Source organism: Gadus macrocephalus, chromosome 8 (genome assembly GCF_031168955.1).
Source record: "Gadus macrocephalus chromosome 8, ASM3116895v1".
Taxonomy (NCBI): Eukaryota; Metazoa; Chordata; class Actinopteri; order Gadiformes; family Gadidae; genus Gadus; species Gadus macrocephalus.
This window is the reverse complement of record NC_082389.1, coordinates 21,493,062-21,511,344: the sequence shown is the minus strand read 5'-3', so window position 1 is coordinate 21,511,344 and position 18,283 is coordinate 21,493,062. Positions and strand designations below refer to the sequence as shown.

Here is an 18,283-nt window from a genome sequence, read left to right as displayed (position 1 = left end):
GGAAAAACGGTCTGTCTAGCTACTGGACCAGATAAAATGAGACGGAGAGGTAATAAAGTCTATCGGCACGAGGACCTTGGATTTATTAAGTAAAGTGGCAACGGTTATACAGAGTCATAAAGCGTGAGAAATCGAATATGTCTAAGTCCCTAATCAGCGCTGATGGTTCGTCTGGAGCTTCGCCTCCGTGGAAGGTCTGCTTCAGAAGAAGGTGAAGAGTCCCTGTGTGATACAGTCTTATGCTGTATCCTCCTCTCGATGAGGTGTGTGCGTTTGAGGTGTGTGCGGTTCGGTGTGTTTTGGCTCCCAGGCCCTGAGAGAGCTTCGTAACGGGGAGAGTTCCTCGTGTCTCTGGTGTGATAAATTAAAACGGGGGAGTGCCCCCCTGAAATGTCTTGTGTGTGATAATTTAATGTGGCTCTGAGGCCCTGGTATGGGCAGGTGTATCTCTTGGTTCCTCCTAACGGGGCAGAGCTCTCAAAATGTCTCCTGTGTGATAAATTAAATGTGGCTCTCAGGCCCCTAGTATCTGCATGTGTTCCTTCTAGTGAGGGAGAGCTTCGAGGTGTCTCCTGTGTGATAAATTAAATGTGGCTCTCAGGCCCCTAGTATCTGCATGTGTTCCTTCTAGTGAGGGAGAGCTTCGAGGTGTCTCCTGTGGGATAAATTAATGTGGCTCTCCCGTTCTGGAGATGATACTGGTGCATTGTCTGAGTGTCCACCATCTGCCTGCCTGGGAGATGGGGCCTTCAGCTCCGGCCTTGACCTGACTATATATTATCATGTTTGTGTTATGTGTTCGTTGGGTTTAGAGCAAGAGTCGACTATATATTAATGTGCCTGCCATATGATGTGCTCATCAGGTTATTTTTCCCAACATTACCATGACCACCAGTTACCAACCAGCTTAACCTTACCCAACAGTAGGATCGTGACAGTACCACCTCCTAATTTCATTCTTCAATGCGACATAACTAAACACATAAGAATGAATGTGTGTGTGCATATGCATATGCTTCTATTTTGAATCGCCTATTTAAATATATATATATATATATATTTTTTTATTATTTATTTTCACAATTTGTCTGCAATATCATAACAACATTTGATCTCTAAGCATCCATTGAGTCGGTCTTTAGTTAGTAATTCTTTTTTACTTTTTCAAATGCTGCCCTAGTGCCATAATTGTTTCATAAGCCATGTTCTGTGGGTCCTGGTGTATAGTTAGGAGTTACGCAACTATATCCATGTTAGGGTTTAGCCTTATGGTAGGTAAGGTTAGTGCGACCTGGGAGTTCAGATCAGCAAGGGGAACCAAGGTCATTTTGTTTTTGTTTGTGTGTTTTGTGTTTTGGGAAGCAAATCAAACTTATTTGTACACTCCACTCTAATTTTTCTGTTATGGTAGGGTCCTGTATCCCATCTGTTATTACCCAATTGGCTAGGGAACAATATCTGGTAACAATACATCAAGACAATGGCTAATACAACAGCCTTAGGTTCAGTCAGATTCATGAGTTGGAATATTAAAGGGATACAACATCCTATTAAACGTAACAGGGTTTTCACACACCTAAAATCACTGGGTTCAGATATTATGTTTCTTCAAGAGATAATATTAGTGGGAGATTTCAACTGTACGCTACAGCCAACACTAGACAAGTCTAGCCACAGACAAGCAATTCTGTGTCCAAATCGAGTGCACTAATTCTGTCGATTATGGAGTCTTACAAATTATTTGACCCGTGGAGACACTCCAATCCCACTGCTAGACAGTTTTCATTTTTCTCGCCAGTTCATCTTTCATATTCACGAATAGATTTTTATTTGATTGATCACAGGACCATTTCTCTGGTAACTAACTGCCAATATCACGCAATAGTGATCTCCGATTAGACATGTCATTTCCAAACAATCCCAGACCTCAGCGTTCATGGCAACTTGACCCACTTTTATTAACAAATAAGTCATTTCAAAAACTAATTTGAAATTGACCTTTACCTAGAGATCAACAGCACCCCTGGAATGTCATATGCTACTACTGTATATGGGAGTCACTCAAGGCCTACCTCAGAGGACAGATCATCTCATATGCAGCTCATAGAAAAAGAGAACGGACCAAGCGTCTTACAGAACTAACCCAGCAGATATCAGACATTGACGACGAATTATCTCATGATTTCACACCTGATCTTTATAAAGAACGGCTATTGTTGAAAACAGAATATGACAACCTCTCCATAAAACAGACAGAACGGTTGCTACTTAAAACAAAGCAATCATATTATGAACACGGCGAAAAGGCAGGAAAATTACTATGTCATCAACTTAGACAGGCAGCAGCGCGTAGTGCAATTCCTGAAATCCGTGTTTCACCAGGCTCGACCTCCACACATCCCCAGATCATAAATGACCAATTTAAGGCATACTATGAAGAACTCTACACATCGCAATCCTCCATGAACGCAGCCGAAACCCAAGCCTTTCTAGATGGCCTAGAATTACCAAAAATGTGTACAGAAGACCAAGCCTCCCTCGATGCCCCTATAACAAATGTAGAAATATCACAGGCAATAAGTTCTATGCAGAGTGGGAAAGCACCCGGACCTGACGGGTTTCCTATAGAGTTCTACAAGTTATTCTCACACAAGCTGGTACCTATTCTGAACTCTCTGTTCAAGGAAATCATCTCAGTAGGGAAACTACCTCTAACCATGACTCAGGCAACTATATCGGTCCTACTGAAAAAAGACAAAGATCCCTTGGAGTGTGGTTCCTATCGCCCTATTAGCCTGTTATGCTGTGATTACAAAATCCTCACTAAGGTGCTGGCACGTCGCTTAGAGACGGTGATACCTAACATCATTGATCCCGATCAAACAGGCTTTATACCGGGGGAGGCAGTCATTCTATAACATGCGACGGCTGTTCAATATTCTCTACTCTTCTCACTCAACCCGTCAGCCGGAGGTTCTGCTCTCCCTTGACGCGGAGAAGGCCTTTGACCGTGTTGAGTGGAATTACCTGTTCATGGTGTTTGATGGGTTTGGGTTCGGTACGTCTCTCATTTCATGGATTAAAATATTGTATACCTCGCCAACAGCTTCAGTACGCACTAACCAGATCAGGTCCAGCCCGTTCATGCTACGAAGAGGAACCCGACAGGGGTGCTGCCTCTCACCATTTCTATTTGACTTAGCCATTGAACCTCTTTCTGTAGCGCTGAGGATACAACAGGATATTCCAGGTATTGTTAGGAACCAGGTAATACATAAAGTTTCGCTATATGCAGACGACCTTCTGCTCTACATATCCAACCCAGCAGAATCGATCCCTAAGCTCATAGACGCATTACATCAATTTGGAAAACTATCTGGCTACAGACTAAACTTCTCAAAGAGTTCACTTTTTCCTATGAATCAACTGGCAATTTCCATTAATTATAGTAATCTTCCCTTTAAATTGGAGCACCAGTCCTTCACTTATTTGGGCATAAGGGTTACACGACAATACAAAGACCTATACGACTGTAATTTTAAGCTGTTGCTGGAGCGCACCAAACAGGATTTCCAAAGATGGTCTGCACTCCCTGTTACACTGGCAGGCCGAGTAAACACAGTAAAGATGACAATTCTGCCTCGATTCTTATATTTATTTCAGATGATCCCCATCATATTAACCAAGTCCTGGTTCAAAGTGTTGAATAGTAATATTACCTGCTTTATTTGGAACAACTCCACCCCACATATTAAAAGAGCTTACCTGGAGATGCCTAAGGAGGCAGGAGGACTGGGTCTGCCAATTTTTTTATTTTATTACTGGTCAGCTAACATTTCCAAGCTGAATTACTGGATTTCTACCCACGAAAACAAAGAAGGGCCAGCATGGGCTTCTATGGAACTTAATTGCAATTCTCCACTCACCCATATCTATCCTGAGTGGCCCCTTACCTGTCAGCGTGAGTCTTCAAGGTTTGAGCCCAGTTGTCAAAAACACTCTTAAAATATGGTTCCAATTCAGGAAACATTTTCATTTCAGTCAGGCAATTACTTTGCTCCCGCTAGCAAACAACCATTTGTTTCCTCCATCTCAGATTGACGCTGCCTTTCAAGTGTGGCATAGGAATGGTTTAGTGTTTTTTGGTGACCTCTTCGTTGAAGGCACATTTGCTTAATTTAATATGCTACAAAAAGATCACAACCTTCCCAACAATCACTTTTTCAGGTACTTACACACTGTAAAAAGTGTTACGGGCAGTTGTTCATTCAAACTAATAACTGTCATTGAAAACAGGATACAATTATTGATTTGATTGTGTAACTCATTCTTTTTGCATTTTGAGACACCAAGTTTGATTTAAACTGAAATAAATATACGTCCAATGGACACAAAACAAAGTTTTTGATTTCTCTCAAACTATTTTTTTTTATTCATGACCTGAATGTAATATTTTTAGTTTGAGTCTAATATGAATTTGAATTTGCATGCAGTCAGAGCACATTCAGGTCCCAGTCTCAGAACGTGAGAGCTCTCTTTTTGGTTGTTACATCCTTGGAGGATTTCGTCCAAACATAAACGTAAGTAGCAAATCAGTTTCAGATAATCAATGTTTTAGTATTTTGTGTTTTTTTTGTGCAAAATTGCTATAGCAAGGGTGGATTACCGCATGGGCACACCGGGCACATGCCCAGGGGCCCTAAGCCAGAGCTTCTGTGTGAAGTCGCTGTTAGTAACTTTTAATGTTGTACTGTCGAAGCAATCAGTAGAGAAATAGTAGAGAAATACTAAAATTCAGGCCTACTACTACTTAGTAAAATAAAAAGGGGGGCCTGCGGGAGCAGTGTTAATTGTGTTATTAAAAGCACTGCTGCTGCGGCTCCCCGTTTAGCGCCATTCGCCTTATTCACCTGGCGGCCATTTTAGCCCGTGAGGGGTACACAAACCCGGAAGTCGGACTCCGACGCATATGATCCATGGAATATTCAGCAGCACAAGTGATCGAACCTCCAGTGTGGACCACTAATCTCTCCTGTCTGCCTGAATTAAGCATAACAAATGTGGAGCAATGGGCCAGTACTGACTGCAACATCCCTCGGGCTGTGTTACTCAAGGGATACAGTAACTGGATAGAAGGTTTTATCCACGACATTGAAGGTACGAATGGACGCTACCGCCTTTTCTCATAGCTTGTTATGCTAGAAGTAGTTAGCTGTGATATGGAGTTGTTGACTGTCTGTACTATGTTCGATTTTATTTAACACTGAACATGTATTTAATCCACAAGTGAATAGGAGACCACCACAGATATTTGTGAGGGCTAGGTCTTTTCCTTCTGTGCGGAAAAACGAGGCACCTTACATCATACAGGTATCAGGTGCTAAGTGGACAAACTGCTCGGGCCGGTTTCACTAAAGTAGTTTAGACTGGTCTTTGGGGTAAGATGGGTCTTAAGTTCATTTATAGACCAGTCTTATGCAAGTAAGTCAGTTTCACAAAAGTTAAGACCAACTAATTTTAGACTTAAAAAGTTAGCCACCTCACCCCCAGACTAACATAGGTCTAAAGTGCTATGTAACCATGGTAACCAAAAGTCTGTTAAAGTCAACGTTACAGTGCTAAGAGAAAAAAAGAGAGATGGCACATAATTTGTGGTTTGCTGATGAAATTATGGCGAGAGCTGTTAGGCGAGAAAGAATATTCAGGGATCGCACTAACCCGCTGGAAATGTATAACCAAGATGAATTTATCAATCGGTTTCGTTTGCCAAAGAAGCCATCCTTAGGCTGACCGATGACTTGTCAGACTCACTGGGGCCTACAACAGCAAGGAGTCACAGCATTCCAGCTCTGCTACAGGTTTGCACTGCAGTAAGATTTTATGCAACAGGCAGTTTTTTAAATACTGTTGGTGATACTCTGGGTTTAAGCAAAGCCTCTGTGTCCCGAGTGATGCACAGGGTGTCAAGTACCCTCTCAGATAAGCTTCCAAAATTCCCAACACAACCTGCAGAGTTGAACAGCATTAAGAGGGGATTCTTCAATGTTGCAAGGTTCCCCAACGTAATAGGGGCCATTGACGGGACACATGTCCGAATCCAGGCACCATCGGACCATGAACATTTGTTTGTGAACAGGAAGGGATATCACAGCCTCAACATTCAAGCTGTTTGCGATTCAAACCTAAAGTTTCTTAATTGTGTGGCCCGCTGGCCTGGATCGTGTCATGATTCGAGAGTCCTACAAAATTCTCAGCTTTACCAGGCATTCGAGGATGGCATTATTGATGGAATCTTGTTGGGTGATTCTGGATACCCGCTGAAGCCATGGCTCCTTACTCCCTTCTTGAATCCTACCACACCAGCACAGAGGAATTACAATGCAGCTCACTGTTCTACTCGAAACACAGTTGAGAGGGCATTTGGGGTTCTCAAAAGGCGGTTCCACTGTCTCCATGGGGAACTGAGGATGATACCTCAGAGAGTGTGCAACATTGTCTGTTCGGCTGTTGTTCTACACAACATTGCAAGGTAGGCCTACCTAACCAAACATAACATTTTCAGACACTGGCCTTCCATAAACATATTTAACTAACCACACAAAAGCCAATCATTTTTGTTTGATTTGTCATTTATAAGGGATCTCAAGCTACCTGATCCTGAAGAAGAGGAGGGAGTTGATGAACACAATAGAGAAGAAGATAACAGAGAAGATGAAGAGAACCAGCAAGGAGCTGGTCGATTTGTTCGTCAAATGTATGTTGAGAGGATCTTCAATGCACGATACTGATATAACTAAAAACTTAATGAACAACACTTGAACTGTTTATGTCATTATTCAGTTGCTCGATTTCCTTTATTTCTTTCTGTTACAAATGTTATTGAATACAAGCACATAAAGAGTGCAGTTTGTTTTTTTTTGTTCATTTTAGTTTTAAGGCAGTGAAGTGCAAAAAATAAATAAACAGTAACAACAGCATTTCATAAGTATTTGTTCAATAAATATCTGTATAAATATATTCTACATTGTATTCTGTGTATCTGTGTAATTCATAAATAGAAATAGAAAATCACTCCTCCAACTGCCTCAGCCTCTGCAATTGTCCATGGAGGTGTTCTTTTTGAAGCTGTAGGACTTCAACCTCCAGAAGGAGTTTTTTCTCTTCAAGCAGCAGATTCAAATACTGCTTTTCAAGGACCATGGACATGGTAGCCTTAATAGTTGATGATCTCGGATGCTGTTCCTCCTCCTCCTCTACCACCATGATCTCGCCAGGGGTCATGGATGCTAAAAAAAGGTATCAGACCAATGTTTTAATGAACAAGTAGAAATTGCAGGAAGGTTTTCCCATCTCACACAAACTATTTCTCGTCTTGCACTATGATCACTAGCGTCCCTCTGCACATTTATATCACTGTCAGTGACATATATGGCCAGAAAACGTTTGCCTGTAAATAATTTCTTAAACAGTTAATCAGTAATAGCTTACAAATATCACTTCTTGTGGAGACCGTTTGTAATGAACCGAAGTTTGTTTACTTTGATGAATATGCTAATCGGTTTCTATGGAGACTCCCCTATAAGCTAGCGTTCAGCTAACGTAGTTTCTATCACACAGTTAAACATGTAGCCTAATGTTAAGTGATGTTTTTAGATCGTTGTTATGCGATAAGATTACTAAAATGTATTCTTTACGTCTGCTCAGTTTTACAGTGTACTGAGTAAAGGTTTGAAAAGAACTTCAAGCTTCAAACTTTCTCTTGGGGAAACTGTTAACTATCTGCCGAGCCAATGTATCTAACGGTGTGACGGTGCAACAGAGTGACAACGCCACAAACACACACACACACACACACACACACACACACACACACACACACACACACACACACACACACACACACACAGAAGTGGGGGCAGAACTGTCAGATAATACCAGGCTTACCTGTGCTTACATCTTCGTGGTCTACGGTCTCTTCGTGTGGCGTTTGCTGTTCCGATCGACCCGTCAGGGCAGGCAACAGGTTACGGGGGTATGAGGTGATCTCGCCGTCAGTAGAGTTGCAAACGCTAGGTCTGAGGACGCCGCTAACCCCACTTTCCCTGCCGCCTTGGATCCCCCAGAACATGGGCGACTCCTCTCCATAAATCTCAATTACCATTTCGGTAGTGACTTTAAGTTTCGGGAAACTTCCTCCTCCCGTTGGCGGATTTTTACGTTTAAAAATCTCCTTCTTTGCCTCTTGCACCATATTTTTGAAACGCTTCTGCACAGCACCGACATCTCTGGTAACAGCTGATTTACGCTGTTTACAGATGTGGCTATTTTTTTTCCAATCAAATTTTTTTTCTTCCGGTTACTACATTCCTCCGAGAATTTCCCTAGCAGGGTGTCTTTGTACGAGTTGAACTCGTCCAAAATGCATACATTTTCGGAATGGGTGAAAGGTGCAGAACGGTTCGACTCGACTCGGTCCGCCATCTTTTTTGTTTTGAAAAGAGTCTTAAATTACGGCTGTGTCCCAATTCATAGGACGCATCCTTCGTAGACCGCGTCCTTCGAAGGATGCGGCCTTCGTAGACCGCGAAGGACACTCCGAAGGCCGAAGAAATGGGACGGTCTAGCCTACGGAGCATTTCTGGTTTACGTAACAAACCGTTACCGCCCTTTCACTTGCGTGACCACGCGCTGCTCCTGTCACCTAGCAACCCTGACAGCTGAACTGACCTGTTAGTAAACAGAAGTTAAACCGGACAGCGCGAAAAAAAGAAACCAACAAAAATTATTGATCATTATGTTTTTGTATATAGTAGTTTTATAATAATTGTTGTAAATAGTCACATGAATGTTTGTTGTAAATAGTTTTATTGTTGTATATGTTTTATAAGTTATATACGAATACATTAGTCAATACAAAAAAGTTAGTAAGGGTTTTTAATAAATAGTTAATCAAAAAAGTTAGTTAAATAGTTAGTTAAATAAGTAAGTTTCAATAAATATGTAAATAATAATAAACAATGTGTTAAATATAACAGAACATAAGTTATTTGTCCACCAAACGCTCCAAAATTTAGAAAAACCTATCCATTCTTTCCCTGCTTTCCTGGGCTCTTCTCTCCTCTGCCTCCCTTTGTAGCCTCATGTCCTCTTTTATTAACTGGAACATTGACATTTTACATTTACATTTAGGGCATTTAGCAGACGCTTTTATCCAAAGCGACTTACAATAAGTACATTTGTCATAAGAAGTGCATCAATATATCGCTGTCGGTACAGAAAGGATGTTCATAGAACCAAGTGCAAGTACCACAATCGCTAGGCTAACCCATTCCCAGTGTTACAGCCATGATAGCAGCTACTGCAGTTGCTACACAGTTAAGTACTATAATACAATACAACACAGGGTACAATGGTTGCCAGAAGGGGGAGGGTGGCTATGCAGTCGAGGTGGACTCTGAACAGGTGAATCTTGAGTCCTTTTTGGAAGATAGTGAGCGACTCTGGAACATGTCTTCCTCTCTGTCCCTCTTTCTGGACCTTGGCCCTCGCTGTCTTTCCTCCTCCTGATCTTGTCCTCAACCTCCTGATCCACCACTGCTGTACTTGCTGTACTTGGCCCTGGTGTGTTCTCAGGGATGGAGGCAATTAGGACAGGGGGGTTGGTGGAATGCATATGTCACAATACCTTATCCAAGGGGACAAACCAGGGCCAAGTGGCAGCAGTGGGTTTCCCACCTACCCCCTCTCCTGACCCTGGATACTTGCAATCCTAAGGCAGAGGAAATCAATCATGGCAGTTAACAACAAGAGCAGTATCAAAACTAATTTCAGCAAAAGTTTTTCTTTGCCTGCGGGGGAGACACCTTCCCCTGCAGGCCTATTTTCTCCAGAATTGTCCTAAACAGTAAACACAGAGACATTATTAATCAGAGAAAACAAGAGACACATTTATCAATCATGTTAATAGCCCATGTTAACAATAGGCCATTTATAATACATATATTTGACCATCTTGTAAAGGTTACATTTAAATTAGCCCTCATCCTATATGAAGCCCATAATAATAAGACAACCAGTAGAAGTCAAAACACCCTTTTTCTTTGTGTGTTTTTCTAGTGCTGTCTAGTACTGATGCGAGCTGTGACTTTTTTTTGTCTTTCTTTCTTTAATAACCCAAAATAGGACATCGTAGTAAACGATTTCTGGGGATGTTGTATCGGTCCTGCTGTTTAATGAGGGCTAATTTAACTAACCTTTACAAGATGGTCAAATGAAGATATATAAATGGCCTATAATAATTGTTATAAACTAACTTACGATATAAATAAACGATTGTTTCTTTACCCCCAAGCCACACTTGCTGAGTATTTCACCCCGGTGAACAGCTCATCATTCTCCCCCCTCAATAGAATAAATCGAGCAGTATGCTGCTGGCCCCCTAAACCAAAACCAAATGTTAGAATTAGTTTTGCTTTACACTACCAAACCAAAGCAGCTTAAATAGCAAAATAACCAAGTTAACTGTGTAATCAATCCCAACGTCTGTAACGTTACGGTCTGAAAACCAGGGTCCACAACCTGTGTTCACGTTGGTCCATTTATCTAACCTTACAGAATAGCAAATTATCTATATAATCGCCACAATTTCGGTAAATATAACCATTTTAACCTCTTAAATTTGAAACTATAGGGCTTAACGGGTGTTCTTAGTTAACGTTACAGCGTCACTAACTGTAACGTTACCTTACTTATATTGCCTATTACTTTAATGAAAAAAGTTTTAAGGGCCCTTGTATTTTTAACATTTGTATCGTTAAATACTCGAGTGACTAGAAACCAAATACTTACATTTAAATGCAGAACTTAAATCGCCATTCTCCGCCATCTCCATTGATTGAATGCGCAATGAATCTTGGGAGGGATACGTTGGGCCGTGAAGCATCTTGGGATACGTTGGGCCGTGAAGGATACAGCCGATGCATCCTTCAAATCCAGGAAAAGAAGGCTGCATTCGTAGGCCGCATTTGAAGGACCCTTGGAATTGGGACAGCACTTGGCGCGACGCTGTGACGCAATCGGCGTCGACGCATCCTTCGAATGCAGCCTTCGAAGGATGCGTCCTAGGAATTGGGACACAGCCTACGAGTAGGGTCCGACTGCGTCCTGCGTCCTCCTGCCAAGACACGCCCAGTGGCGGCGCCAGGGGGGGGGCTAGGGGGTGCTAGAGCACCCCCTAGATTGGCCATAGCACCCCCAAGAAAATAATGGTTTATTTATTACTGTTATTTAATTTCATTCTGAGTTCTTAAAAAAATGTATTGTGTGATAATAATATTTTAATCACAAAAGAAAATAACAGATTGAAATAAACAGATTGTTCACGTAGCACGACATAGACACGTTGCGTGCGTGAACGTGATTGTTCAATGAGTAGTAGGCTAAAGGTGCGGCCACACCAGGCGCGTATCTCGCGTACTTTTTACGCGAGATACGCACGTATAATGTTGCTTGACCATTTTGTGTCAAAAATGGTCGCATACGCGCAATACGCGCAATACGCGCTATACCTGTCCCTGAGTGAATTCCACCTCCTGCGACATACGTCCACTGACAAGAACATATATACATATTAAGTTGTGTAACCTGACAAGCGGGACAGTCTGTTGTAGTAGTATCACTTAATATTACTGCTAACTGGTGCTACCGCTAACCGGCGCTAACTTTTTTCATAGTAGAACACAACCGATAGCTGAAGCCAAGCAAAATACACACACACACACACACACATCAGGAACGCCAATATCCTCTGCCACGTCGACCCACGCCCTCTCTGTTTTGTTCCTGTCCCTGTACGACACCATCGTGGTGTCGTACAGGACAGGACGGCCGCACACGGCGACAATGATATTTTGATCCACCTCCATTTCTGTTCGTGTAGTGTCTGTAGTGTTGATCAGCAGAGAAATAGTCCGCCAAGACGTTGAGGTTGCTTAGTAACCAGAGACTCTGTCCATGCAAGTGAACGGAGCGTTCCCTCTTCGTCATAACTATCAAACCAAACATCCTTCACATTCACCGAGCGAACATTATGAAAGTAAAATGCACATTTCTCGCTAGAAATGTTTCCATAAAAGCATTTAATGGCGCAACTATGTTACTATTTCCACACAGAATAAAGAAAGATGTCGGCCGTATGCTTCTGTCCAAGCTCACTACTCTCTGCCAGTGACGTCGGGTCAAGCTCAACGCTGATTGGGCAACATGGCTAATCGTCATGCGTATGAGCGTAAAAAGTTAAATTTTTTGAACTCTTGAAATGTACGCGATATACGCGCGTAAATATACGCGCCTCATACGCGCGTACAATGTTGCTTATACGCGTATTACGCGTAATACGCGCGTAAACCAATGGTTCCCTATGGAAAAAATGGCGATTTCATACGCGAAGTACGCGAAATACGCGTCTGGTGTGGCCGCACGTTAAGTAACAGTAATCCTGGCGATCGGTCAATTTTAAGTCAAGCGTTCACAAAATCACGAAAATAGATCGGTATTTGATCCGAAAAATTCCTCGAGTTGAAGAAGACGTTCAAGAGGAAGAAAAAATGCAAGAGGTAGTGGATTCTGAGACTGATTCTGATGTAGAAGAAGAGGAACGTCCTGGTCCAAGTCAACCCTTCACCTCTACTGAGGGCGCTGCTAGCCATGATGCTAGCACCCTGGGTGACTTAAGCATGAACGCCTATCCCTTCCTATACCTTATGCGGCCTTACAAAGACGCCTTCGTGGACCTCTACAAATTGATCTCCATATCTCTGACCCTGCCTGTAACATCTGCGAGCTGCGAGCGCAGTTTTTCTTGTCTGCGTCGCTTGAAGAGCTACCTGAGGAATAGCAGTGGGGATGGCCGAACCAGTGACCTTGCACTTCTGGCGATTAACCCTCTGCGAGCACGGGCCTTGGACATCGACAGGATCATAGATGCCTTCGCTCTCAACCACAACAACAGGCGCATTGTCCTGTTATGAAGACGTAGGTAAGTGAAAGATTTTCCCGTGTTGTCTGTTGCATTCTGCTGGGTTTTTGCAATTGGGTTTACAATGTGTTTTTCTGTCACATTGTTCTTGTTTAGGTGGAAACTGACACCTGATCTGCTGGCTTGCCTGTATTTTGGTTTTTCTTAAGGATTTTTAAGCATAGTTTTGTGTGCACTTTTTGATACACTTTTTGATCTCTTATTATTGTGGTTTTGAGTGCCTACTGTTTGGTTTCATTCATGTTTTGATTGTGACCTAAAATAATATACTTTTTTTGAAAGCATTTCTGACTCTTTGCCTGTTTAAGTTAATTCTATCTGACATTCTAATCTGCCGTCTTTAGTTAGAAGTGTATTGAACTTGGTATGTTTAGTTTAATTTGTCGCTCATGGTAGTGGTGACCTGGTAGTCATCTGGCGCAAACTTTAATCCACACACTGAAGTAAGTGAAGTATTTGGGATTACGTTATCTATAACATGCTGCATCCATTTTGACCGTCGGAGCTGAACGCGGCTTTGTGCGCGTCCGTCAGAAGTAGCCTAATGACAATAATAATACGATCGATTTGAATGGCGCTTTTTATGTACCCCAAAGACCCGTTAGAGAGCAAACGTGTAAACATATGTGACGATATGGTGGGGAGGTGTTGTAGTAGAGAAAAATGAGACTCATATGCTATCACCCTAATTTCATAGCACCCTCAGTAAAACGCCGAGCACCCCCATAGCACCACCAGAAAAAAATCTCTGGCGCCGCCACTGGACACGCCCCGTGTAGAAATACACGCCCCTCGTGTGAAATACACGCCTATACAGAGTAGGGTCGGGGGCGTAGTCGGCCCTGATTGGTCTGATTCACGACGGCGTCTCTTCTCTTGTCGAACCTACTCCGGAGATGTAACGAACTGGTCAACAGCAGTTAGATAGCAGAAAGATGATTGCCTCGATTGATTTGGTAAGTGGACTGCATTATCAGTCAGAGATCGTATACTGTCATTGTTCTTGGTGTAGTTCTACTTTAAATTTTCATGTACACTCACAGCGTAATAATGTGTCGTCAATCCAACCACAAATTGGCTGCGTTTTTGGGATGTCTCTGCTAACTTTTCCTTTATGTTGATATTGCTTAAGCTTAACAGTTGTTGCTTTTCATGTTACCTATTTAATTGTTAAGTACCGCGTTTGATGCCGTGTTGGTTTTGTCGCAATATACTCTCACTGGTTTGTATTGATTTGATACAAACCAGTGAGATGATTGATTTTATCATAATTTCGCCGTGTTACCGATTTGAAGTTGTCATCCCATGGCTATGTGGTTAGCCGTTAACTAGTAGGAGCGGGAAAGGATCTGCACACTGCTTGCAAAGGACTTAATTAGATCAAAGATACCTGAGGAAGATCTGTCTGTTTGTGTGAGCCATGTTACAGCATCTATGTCACACCTGTGCTTACATTGTATACACTTGCATTTATCTACAGGGTTGGTTTAGTTAATTACACATTGGATGCCTAAGAGCTGACTTAAACTGTAAATCTGGTTGAATTGTTTGTGCAGCAGAAATTACTTTTTGTCTTTTCAGATCCATCCAACTGTCTGCAAACATGGATCTCTGATGCAGCCAGTGCGGTTGGGAGATTCTTACGGGTGCCAAGTTTGCAGAAAACTTTGCGATTACCCAGCCATGGTTGCACATGTTCAAACTCATGACAAAGCAGCCATATCTCACAATGGTAATTGAAAGTTTAATGCATGTCACTAATGTTTTATATTCTCTATGTTCTTTATGCTTTTATCAAACTCATAACATATCAATTAGCTTGTGATGTAGTGAACAAGCAATACTAACAGTTAATATTTTCTAATTTACTTTTCTGTTCCTTTTTGGAAGGCTACAAAATCTATAGGTGCCAACACAACTGTGCCAACACAAGATCTCCACACTACCACTGTGTGTGCTCAACCATTACTGGCAAAACAACTTCATGCATAAAGCACCTGCAGACCTGCCCTGGCATGAGGACACCACCTCCATCTCAAGGCCTCAGCACGCCGAACCCAATGCCAGCCACGCACCCGCCACCTCCATCTCAAGGCCTCAGCACGCCAAGCCCAATGCCAGCCACGCACCCGCCACCTCCATCTCAAGGCCTCAGCACGCCGAGCCCAATGCCAGCCACGCACCCGCCACCTCCATCTCAAGGCCTCAGCACGCCGAGCCCAATGCCAGCCACGCACCCGCCACCTCCATCTCAAGGCCTCAGCACGCCGAGCCCAATGCCAGCCACGCACCCGCCACCTCCATCTCAAGGCCTCAGCACGCCGAGCCCAATGCCAGCCACGCACCCGCCACCTCCATCTCAAGGCCTCAGCACGCCGAGCCCAATGCCAGCCACGCACCCGCCACCTCCATCTCAAGGCCTCAGCACGCCGAGCCCAATGCCAGCCACGCACCCGCCACCTCCATCTCAAGGCCTCAGCACGCCGAGCCCAATGCCAGCCACGCACCCGCCACCTCCATCCAAAATAAAACGTGTGCCGAGGACCACTTGTTGCTTTTGCAACTTAGTTCTGAACAAGAAGAACATCAAACTGCACATAAGAAGAGTAGGGTCCGACTGCGTCCTGCAAGACGGGGGCGTGTATTTTGAGGAGTCGTGTATTGTAAGGAGGGCGTGTATTTAGTCGGCCCTGATTGGTCTGATTCACGACGGCGTCTGGCGTCACACATAGCCTCGTGCAGAGCCATAATCTATTCTATTTGACATTTGCGGATCTCTTCTCTTGTCGAAGACCACGCCCGACCTGTTTGTATTGATTTGATTAACCCGCGGACAGTCACGGGCCTCTCTGCCCGTGGCTGAAAGTAGCTAGAGTTATTATCTCTCACACGTGTTCGACACGATTCTTAGACTTTCGTTCCATAGCCAGTTACCATACCGAAACATGCCTACTTTAACAATAAAGTCAGTTAAAAGCTATCCCGGACTTGAACCTTTCCTTGAAGAAACTCAGCAGTATTTACTTTTTTATTTACTTTAAATGCTTTGTGTAATGACCTTCCCTTTCTCTATAATAAAAAAATGTAGCCTACCCTTATGGCCTGAGTCATGTTTCCCTTACTAAGAATTCCCTATCGTATGCATAAGTATTGTCTGTAAACAATACAAGTGGAATAGGGGCGAAAATTTACAATTCTAAGGCTTGTATCCTTTATTGAAACCCCATTTTGTGTACCTATGGTGTGGCAGGCTGTGTAGCTGCATGGCAAAGATAACTACGTTTTGTAGGTTTTGACAAAAACGGAACAGCTTCGTAACAGAAGAGTTAACGATGTTGTTGCTCAACAAGACAACTGCTGGAGCTCCAATAAAGTTGCTTACAAATAAACTCCAACATCAGAGTAAGGAAGGACGGGGGAAACTTCAGTGGAAATCCCATTGTCATTGTGACACCGTACATACGTATTACGTCATCACGCTGAGATTGGTCAGTCATTGTATAGGCGTGTATTTCACACGAGGGGCGTGTATTTCACACGAGGGGCATGTATTTCACACGAGGGGCGTGTCTTGCAGGAGGACGCAGGACGCAGTCGGACCCTATTGTAAATTACCCACAATTACCCACAATTCTTTGCACTTAGTACAACTTAGCATAGTCGGTGTCTTAACTGTATAGTGCAACAGTATTATTTAGACGTCTATGTCAAGTCCGACTATATCCTACAGATAGACTATAGTCACAGTCTATCTTTGTGAAACCGGCCCCTGTTCACAGAGCAGTGCCACAGTTGAACCAGCTTGCTAAAAGTTCATTATGAGTTCATATCAACAATGTACCTTTCCCTGTCTGACCGAAAATAACATGTTGATTTTATCTCATTAACATGTTATCTGTAGCTGATGTAATATCACATAAGCCTCATTGATATATACTCTGATATGATACTTGTTTCAAATAAGCAAAGCAAGACAGGGCTAGGTGCATGTTGCTACTGTTGTTGACAATGATAGTATAATGACAGTATAACTATCAGGTAAGTGAGGGTAAGGTAAGCATTAACATTCATGTTAAAGGCACCCAGTGCAACTTTATGCAAACATTCAATTTCTAGTCTTTTTTACACGTAGTAAGTTTCAATAACTCCATACCATTACATATCGACATTCAAGGAGCAAAGATGAGACGTCGTTGTGTGGTGAGAACTGATAGAAAATCGTAAACAACAACAATCGCCGGTGGGGAGAAGCCATTTTTCCATTGACTGGAAGCCAGCTTTATTTATTGTAGGTTACAAAAAATAAATTGTTTGCGATTGTTGTTGTTTACGATTTTGTATCAGTTCTCACCACACAACAACGTCTCATCTTTGGTGCTTAAATGTCGGTATGTAATGGTATGGAGTTATTGAAACTTACTACGTGTAAAAAAGACTAGAAATTGAATGTTTATTTTTAAGCCTCGAAAGTTGCACTGGGTGCCTTTAAGATAAGAGTTGCTCAGTTCTTGGAGCAGTGTATCCAGGGTTGAGGAAGGTTCTTCAAAATGTAATTAGCTTACAAATCACTTATCTTTTTTAAATTGACATTTGATGGAATGTCATAACTTAAAATAACACATATCTACCTCTAAAATCCATACTGTTCAATCTTAATATGAGCTTTTCCACAACCCTGACTTTTTTGTACAATGAGTGTCCAAGGTATTAGGTATCTTTCTAGTTGTGTTCGCACGTATCACAGCTGTAAACAACCTACCACTACCAGCATGTCGCTGTAATATTTTCATGGCAGAACATTGAAATGCCAGATGTACCTAATTCACTGCACACTCAGTGTATGTTTGTGTGTGTATATATAAATAAATAAATAAATAAAATGTTATTTGTTAATAGCAACTCTGAAGTGTCAAGTGTCTAAAGTTTGATTATCTTTTCAGGTGGAGCTGTCACTTGAGGAGCCATTCATAAGGGATTGGTTCCTTTTCCATGCTTACAGTATACAAGCAGGCCATTTTACTCTATTCCGCCGTACGAACTTCCATGTACAAAGTTACCTTTACAAACCTAGACCAGTGTGCCTATCAATGTTTTTGGAATGTTTTCTGATGTTCCGACCTGTTCTGGTTCCTGTATAATAAGTTATAAAGTTATGAAGGACATCATCCATGTGTAATACAATTGTACTTTATTCTTTAGATAGACATCCAGTAGCTTATACATACACGTAAAAAAACAACTCACAGG

General features: G+C 42.4%; 2 protein-coding genes and 1 long non-coding RNA gene across 4 annotated transcripts; 2 read left to right on the top strand and 1 right to left on the bottom strand.

The window, feature by feature from the left end:
- Positions 1-2,717: 2,717 nt before the first annotated feature.
- LOC132462525 (putative nuclease HARBI1) lies at positions 2,718-6,807 on the top strand. Its single transcript, XM_060058082.1, has 3 exons — positions 2,718-2,726; positions 2,968-3,058; positions 5,773-6,807. Exons 1-3 carry the CDS (start codon positions 2,718-2,720, stop codon positions 6,531-6,533), a joined length of 861 nt encoding a protein of 286 aa, XP_059914065.1. The 3' UTR covers positions 6,534-6,807.
- A 2,318-nt stretch (positions 6,808-9,125) lies between these two features.
- LOC132463608 (uncharacterized) lies at positions 9,126-10,937 on the bottom strand. 2 transcript variants are annotated; one of them, XR_009527077.1, is made up of 2 exons: positions 10,318-10,937; positions 9,126-9,769 (listed from the first exon to the last, which is right to left on the bottom strand). It is a non-coding gene; the product is annotated as an uncharacterized LOC132463608 (long non-coding RNA). The 2 variants fall into 2 exon arrangements; XR_009527076.1 differs by having other exon boundaries at positions 10,345-10,936.
- Positions 10,938-14,747: 3,810 nt separating this feature from the next.
- On the top strand, positions 14,748-16,295 carry LOC132462524 (prespore vesicle protein-like). The gene is made up of 2 exons (XM_060058080.1): positions 14,748-15,647; positions 16,287-16,295. Exons 1-2 carry the CDS (start codon positions 15,021-15,023, stop codon positions 16,293-16,295), a joined length of 636 nt encoding a protein of 211 aa, XP_059914063.1. The 5' UTR covers positions 14,748-15,020.
- Positions 16,296-18,283: the final 1,988 nt, after the last annotated feature.

Coding starts and splice junctions, on each gene's coding strand:
- LOC132462525 (XM_060058082.1), top strand. Junction 3,059..5,772: donor GTTTGATGGGTTTGGGTTCG/GTACGTCTCTCA, acceptor CGTTTGCCAAAG/AAGCCATCCTTAGGCTGACC.
- LOC132462524 (XM_060058080.1), top strand. CDS start 15,021: ATGCATAAAGCACCTGCAGACCTGCCCTGGCATGAGGACACCACCTCC.